This window comes from Desmodus rotundus, chromosome 3 (genome assembly GCF_022682495.2).
Source record: "Desmodus rotundus isolate HL8 chromosome 3, HLdesRot8A.1, whole genome shotgun sequence".
In the NCBI taxonomy this organism is placed as follows: Eukaryota; Metazoa; Chordata; class Mammalia; order Chiroptera; family Phyllostomidae; genus Desmodus; species Desmodus rotundus.
In genome coordinates, this window is record NC_071389.1 from 139,193,973 (window position 1) to 139,201,876 (window position 7,904).

Sequence of the window (7,904 nt, forward strand, 5' to 3'; positions counted from 1 at the left end):
ACCTACGCCGCCATCTTGGTTCTCCCTCTGTAATTTCTTTAAGTAGGAATACTCTCAACTTTGGAACAGTTAATGGTACTGTACCCAAGTTTACTTTTGTATAAGTGAGAGGTGTCTCTCAAGTTCTTTCCCATACATGTACAGGCAATGCACCAGGTGCCTTAGCACCCCTTCCTCAGGTGTGACAACCACCAATGTCTTTAGACATTGCCAAACGTGCCAAATGTTGCCTGGATATAGAATTCAAGGGCATAAATTATTTTCCTTTAGTTTTATTTGGCATCGCTCTGCTCTTTTCTAGCTTACATTATTACTGTTGAGAAATTGGATGACTTTTTACTTTTGATCTTTCATATGTGGCTTCTTTTCCTGACAGCTTTTTGGGATCTTTTCTTTACACCTAATGCTCTGAAAGTTTACAGTGTGTTTCTTTTCGTTCATTTTGCTGGCGCTCAGTAGACGTTTTCAGTCTGGAAACTCAGTTCCTCACTTCTGGGAAATTGTCTTGAACTATTTAGTCAGTAATTTCTTCCCTTTCAGTTTCTGTTTTCTTTTTTCTGGCACTCCTATTGTTCAGATATTGGACACGTTGACCATAATCTTATTTTCTTACCTTACCTCTCCTATGTGCCATCTCTGTCTTTTTATTTTAATTTGAAAAGGTTGCTAATTTTTATCTTCTACCTCTTCTGGGTTTTAAAAAAGAATTTGGCTATATTTTTAATTTCTAAGAATTTTTTAACACTGCATATTCCTTTTATATAGTGTGTTGTTTTTATTTTATGGATCGTATGTTTTGTCTCTTCCAGAAGATGATATATATATAACCTCCCTGTTTTGAATACAGTCTCCCTTGCCCTCAGTTGAACCTGGTATCCTTTAGTCAGGAGCTTTAATAAACCTTTAGAGACAAAACCTCCATTTCTCTTTTGGGAGATGGGCAGTCACCCACCTGGGCAAATTTAAAGAAGGATCTGGGAGGTGTATTTTATTTTTAAGTTATAGTTACTTTTAATATTTTGTATTAGTTTCAGGTGTACAGCACAGTGATTAGGCAATCATATACTATACATAGTGTTCCCCCGATATTTTCAGTAGCCAACCAGTTTCCTGGTCCAGTCCGAGGGTCACTCCAACCCTCAGTGCTACTCAGGACTCCCAAATGCTGAGCCATTAGGGGAACAAAGTGGTTGCTTCTTGGTTTCCCTCCTCTGCTGCCTTAGGATTCAACTTGCTTGAGTATGTTAATAACACTCATTCCCCTTCATCTGCTTTCCACTTTCCAAAATTTTGTTGCTATGTTCTTGTCTCCCGTTTTCTTTCCTATGGTTTTATATCATATTTGTAAATGTGTGCATTCCACCTATATCTTTAAACAGAACCCTACTACATTCTTTTAAATTTGGAAAAGAGCAATATAATCATTGAAAAGAATTATAGGAGGTTACCCGTTGTTTATTTACATATTTGTTAATAATAAACACATGAATTAATGAATGGCCCTTCAATACTAATTTCTATAAAATATTTAAAATTAATAGAATTTTGACAGCCTACTTTCACTAAGGGTTTTGGTAAATGACATACCGTTGGGTAGCTTCGAAAGATAATTTCTTCTCTCTCTTTTTAAGTTGGAAAAGCAAGGAAGAACAATTTCCAGTTACCCCAGCATGAAGCCTTTAATGATGAAGGTATTTCCATAGTCCATAACACAAGATAAAAGTATGAGGTTTTATTATATGACAGTTTATTATAGTATAATGATCTTACAATTGATTAGCACTATAGACTTTACATAGTACTTTCACAGATGTTGCTTCATTGGATCCTTGAAATCTTGTCAGAGGGGTAAAATTATCTCCAGGGCAGTTAGATGACAAGAAATTGAACCTCACGGCACACAGAGGTCCCTACCCTTTTTGTTTTCTACCCTGTCTAGGAGGGGGCTCAGGAATTTGGCCTAGCATTATATCCATCACTTTTTCCAAATGCATATATGTTCTTACCAATTTTCAACTCTCAAGAAAAATATGAAAAATGAACTTTTTCCTCCTGTGTAGTTTTCATGATGACAAATTCACTTGCTTCTAATAGTGGCAGGAAGAATTTTAAATTCTTGATGTGAACAATTGAAACTACAATTTTAATTCATCCTTAGAAGTATGAAACTATAGAATTTATAAATTTTGGATTTGCAATTAAATTTGAATTAATAATTTATGTATTTTAAGTTTATGCACATTAAATGTTTTCTTTCCTCTTGGCAAGTTGGGACTTCTTTCAGAATTGAGTGAGCTAGGGCAAATTAACTTGTTACATTTTCAAATGCAAATATCTGGACAGTTTGAATCCATTTCTGTTTTTAATGGAAGAACAATGTTTACAAATAATCTTATAGTAAATTTGATTACACAGAGTAAGGAATTTCAGTAATAATCAAAGGGCAGCATATTAAAATTAAATATTATTTCTATATTAAGTAAGATTATTTTAGAAATGTGATGTAAGTACCATGTGAAGCTATGGCATTTTATTTTTAGGAAGTTTTGAAAAGCTTTTTGCTGTACTTTTTAAAGTAGGACAGGACAGTGTGAAGATGAACTGTTTCCAGGTAATACTGAAATCATAAGCTGTGTGTTGAGGTAAATGACACTGTAGGACTTCAGGAAGGAAACAGTGCCCATTTAACATTTAAACGTTTGATTTCTAAATATGGTAAACTTGGAAAATTACTATGAACTATCCTGAAAATGTTAATATCTTATATTGCAATAGATACTTTTTTCTGTCAGAGTCAGTATTGACATTATAAAGCCTGATGCTTTTCTGGAAGACAATATTGCACTGACAATAATTCTTTCATTACAGATGAGGACAGATTATCTGAGATTTCTGCTCGCTCTGCAGCTTCTAGTCTCCAGGCTTTTCAAACTCTGGCACGAGCACAGAAAAGGAAGGAGAATTTCTGGGGCAAAACATAATTAAACACATACCTGGCCGAGTCGCTTTTATCTAGGGAACCACTGGCACAATTTTTCTTTATAAGCTTAGCTATGTTAGGGCTTTTCAAGTGTTTGGGTTTTTTCCCCTAACTTTTCCTACTTAAGCAGAATTCTTTGATTTTTTCAATTTACTTGGAAAATTTTAACACACGTTGATACAAATTTAACTTTTAAAGAATTCTTTTTACATCTATTCCAAATTATAAAGACATAGATTATATAGTTCTTCATATGTTCTAACTTTTGTATTAGTTGTCATGGATAACTGGCAGAATCGTGAATTTTACCTATCTAGAGAATATTCTAAAAAGTGAACAAAGTGAAGTAAAAATTAAGATCCCAGTATGAAGCACAAGGTCTGTCCAGAAAGTATCCAGCCACACGCTATGAAAAATAGAGACCTTTATTGAAGAAGATACAAGAAACACTGTACACAGGACAGTGATGCCTCAGTTCCCTTCAAAGTAGGGGAGGACCTCACACAGTTCTCCCAGCATTTCTTCCACTGTTCAAAACACTCTGCAAAATCCTTCATTGTAATTGCTGCCCCATCATATTTTTCTGGATCTCATTGACAGTCTGAAATCTCTTTCCCTTCAAAAGAGATTTTAGTTTTGGGAAAAGCCAGTAGTTTTGGAAACCCTCCAGATGGGCTTCTAGTTCTCGCACTGTCAGTTGCCAATCTTTGTTGACTGCAGCCCATACACGTTCAACATTCCCAGGTGTTCTGCTTGTTGCAGACCTTCCAGAATGTGGATCACTTTCAACAGATTCTCCACCATCTTTGAAGCATTTGTGCTGCACTTTCATTTGCACTGTACTCATTGTAGTGTTCCTGAAAGCCTTCTGAATCATCCAAATAGTTTATGCTGAGGAATGTTCAAGTTTACTGCAAAATTTGATGCAGATTCGTTGCTCTACTTGCTCAGTCATTTTGACTATGACGGCCACACAGCACACACACAATGGTTCAGTCACCCCCACTGACTAGTACAGTGAGGTTGTCATTATTCACACATGCGCATTCCAGTCCACTCTCCTTGGCTGCCAGGTTACATTGATGTTGCACAAACCGTTCTCTATATTAACAATGGCTGGACTTTTTCGGGACAGACCTCGTATATATTTCCCTAAGATTGGTTCTATTATCTTTATAGTTGTAGATGTCATAAAATGAATTTTTTGTGCTTTTAAGTTTTTCTGTAGTGTTTTTTAGTACCTTCTGTATGTGGTTACAATGTTAAGATATTTTATCTTAGATTTAAAAGAGCAACTGTATATATTTTATATATGTAACAAAGTTTGCTGAAAGAATATGTATATTTTTATCTTTGTGTGTATTCAATTTGTATGAGGACTGGCTTACATTTGAATAATGTCTGAATTTTGAAAAAGTATTTGTATAATGGAAAAGTAAAACTTTGTAGACATTTCAAAATAAAAATCAAGTATTTCAATTCTGTTTATTTCAAGTGTGTGGTTTCTCCAGAATGTTATTACATGGAAAATATAATTATCTTTTAGAAACATTCTACTCATAACAGGTTAGTCAAACGTTATAGTTCTTTTGTAGCAAACCAAAGTCCACAACATCTTTGCATAAATGTAGGAAAAGTATAGAATTTCCAAGGCAGAATCAATTTTTAAAAATTTAACATATACTTTTTTACTATACTTCTTCTCTTGTAGAACATATTCTGTTTCTTACTCTTTATCTTGCAAATCATGATTAATTTTTAAAAACTATAGACTTGATAAAATAAAACAATACATAAAATACACTAGTACATAAAAGGTACTGGAGATAACTGATTGTGCTTATAGGTTTGAAAACAAATAAATAATCTGTTCTAAATTGCTTTATTTGGTCAAAGTGCTTGTACAAAATCATTGATTCACAGTAAGACAGTTTGTTAAAGATCTTATCATGGACTTATAAAAAACAGGGCATACACGTATTTGCTTACATTGCACTGATGTTTTAAAATAGTTTGTTTGATTTAAAAAAAAGTTACCAAGGTACTAAGATGGAAATAAAAGTTAGAAATTAGTACATAATTGGATTTTAAAATACGAGTCACCTCAGCTTCTGTACAAATACATACTGAGGCATACTGTAAAGTAAGTTAGGGACTGAAAGTTGGTCAGGACAGAGTTTTCAATGGCTGGCCACTGATCGACAGTGAAGGAAGGAATTACAGCCAGCTTGCAGGGAGCTGCGCATAACTCCCAGTTTATCTTACCTAAGACTGTAAAGTCTGTTCCCCCACTGGAATAAGTCACTCCCCATGAACTGGGTGCATTGGGTGGTAGATGGGTTACGGTGTGGTTCTCACAAGGTTGAGGTCATTACCCCAGTGTCCGTGTGACAGTGAATCCTTGCAGTGTACTACTTGCTGCCTCTCAAAAGCCCTGCTCAGTGGCCCAGGGGAAAGACCAGTGTTGAGGGGTCAGTATTGTTCTGTCACTACATTATAGAGCAATTCAAAGGACATGCACTTGAATTGGTGGGTAAGTTTACTTGAGAAATGTTCCGTGAGATTTGTTGGTACTTAGAAGCTGGGATTGTTAATTCAATATTTTAATCAATTTTTATTAAAGTATAGTTTCATGTAGAATAAACTGCAATCATTGAAAAAATTAGAGCTCAATGAGTTTGGAAAGAATGTATACATCTGTGAAAGCAGCACCACAACCAAGAAACATTCCATTTCCATTGTCCTAAAAGTTTCCTCATCTCCTCTTGCCGTTCATTCCATCCCCCTGGACAGTATATACCCAAATTAATATGAACTGGTGGTAATAATTTTTGTTGAGATTGTTATTTCACAAGCTGGACTGGGGAGAGAACATTAGAATCACAATGGAAGTTTTTCCAAAGTACACAAACCTCCCACCCCAGTTTATCCTTCCCTCCATCTTCACCCTACATGCTGAGATACCCATGTGTCCCTGGTTGAGAAACCAGGTAAAAATGCCCAAAATATGCATATACAGAGACTGAATGTTCATTTCTGCTCTCATCCCTGGATCTCTGGGAATCTGAACTCCTAAAAATCCCTGAAGGATGACTGAGAAGTGAGGATAAAAAACATGATAAATTACTTGGTACATGGTAGGAAATGTTACCCTCAGATTTAAGCGTAAATATCTTCATTTTACAGATGGGAAAACACTCTCAGATTAAATAACTGGACCAAGATCTTGTAGCTGGTTGTGAGAGTCCTACTGTGATTCAGTTCTCTGGTTGATTCATTTGGGAATTAAAATTTTAACTTTGCCTTCTTAGAAGATAAATGAAACACCTACCTTTCAAGTCAGGAAAAAAAAGAGTATATGGGCATGTGCATATATTGTACAAATGGGTTCAATCAGAATGAAACTGGGCTAACACTGAACACAAGTCTGTCCTTATATTCAGAGCAGTGTGGTGTTTGGCTACTCAGGGAGCTCAAGGATGGATTTTATGCCTTCGTGGTGGTACAAACACTCAGAAAGTATTTATCCTGACTTCTGGAAGTTTACCAAAGAAGTAATCTAAAATATAAGGGATCCTAGAATCACTTACATGTATTTGGTTTTGGAATGTGTTTTTGATACTTTTTACATGTGGTGGCATTTGGCATGGTAGTGCGTGCTCAGGGACCCATGCCGTGCCAAATTGCCATCGTCACTCAGTTTCCCTAGATGAGTCTGATGCACAAAGGCTACTTTAGGAAAGAACAATCTCTCTCATCGGGCTAGCTCCGGTGGTTCCCCGGTTGGGTCTGGCCACGTGGGAGCTTTGAGAAGCCATTCTGTTTCTCTAGTGTAACTCATGAATTAAAAGCAGCCCAGTGATATCTCCAGCCTTCACGTTAATGTTGATCCTGCGCTGGGTTTTGACTGTGTCTTTCTCCTGGTGAGTGGACACAGAAAGGCTTAGCTCTTTTTTTTTTTTTTTCCCTCTCAGGTTAAAAACACAATGTATTTCGTGTTTCTTCTCACCCTGGTCTTACAGGCCCGTCAAGGATAGCTGCCTCTCTCAAGTGGAGCGCAGCTCTCCTATTGCACTGCCCCTGCTATCAGCAGGTAGGGAGGGAAGAGCAGTCATCCTACCACTAAAGATGCCATCCACTTCTCTTCCATTAGCCAGGGGTGTCGAGCTCATTTTCACCGGGGGCCACATCAGCCTCGCGGTTGCCTTCAAAGGGCCGAATGTAATGTCAGGATTGTATAAATGTAACTGCTCCTTAACCGTTAAGTGAGAGCTCGGTGCTGCTGTGGGGTAGAAACAAGGTGCCGGCCTGATGAAACAAGGTGGAGGCCGGGATTCGGCCTGCAGGCCTGGTGTGTGCCACTAGTCCCATCTACACCATCAGCATGCCCCAGGCCTCTATATCAGAGCATGCTGTTGGAAACTGAGTGGGAGATAAGGACTGGAGGGCACTCAGGCACCCTTGGGAGTCAGAACAGGAGACCAACAGAGTGATTTGGGGGGAGTTCCCACCCAATTCGAACCGCCTAATGGGCAATTGAGATAATGTTGGGAAATTGTTCAGTTTCCCCCCAATACATTCTAAACCTAGTAGTATGTTGAACCCGGTTTTGGGCCTATTGTTAAATATTTAGAAATTTTGTGAGCAGGTTATCAAACCATCAGTAGTTTGAAATTTGCCACAGTGGGAGTATTTATACCATAGAAATGAGCAAATGCTGTAAGTCAGGGCTTCCTCCCAGTTCCCTGCCAGGGCAGTTGACCAGCCCGCCACAGCAGCCACTGTACCCGCCCGTCTTGGCTTTCTTTCTGTAGCATTTTCGATAAAATCTATTCCAGAGAAAAGAGGCAGTTCAAGATAAGCTCCTGTTTATACTACTGTTCACTTATTCCTCAACTTATTAAAATAAAGTACATTGGTTTAG

The 7,904-nt window shown here is 37.4% G+C and overlaps 1 protein-coding gene across 2 annotated transcripts in view; it reads left to right on the forward strand.

The window, feature by feature from the left end:
* Positions 1-3,613, forward strand: part of MDM1 (Mdm1 nuclear protein) — a 34,137-nt gene extending 30,524 nt beyond the window's left edge. For both annotated transcript variants that reach the window (XM_053921173.2, XM_053921174.2), the window contains 2 exons: positions 1,632-1,691; positions 2,869-3,613. In XM_053921173.2, coding sequence (XP_053777148.1) covers positions 1,632-1,691; positions 2,869-2,981 — 173 coding nt within the window. In that variant the 3' untranslated portion in view covers positions 2,982-3,613. The remainder of the gene's footprint in view (positions 1-1,631; positions 1,692-2,868) is intronic.
* Positions 3,614-7,904: the final 4,291 nt, after the last annotated feature.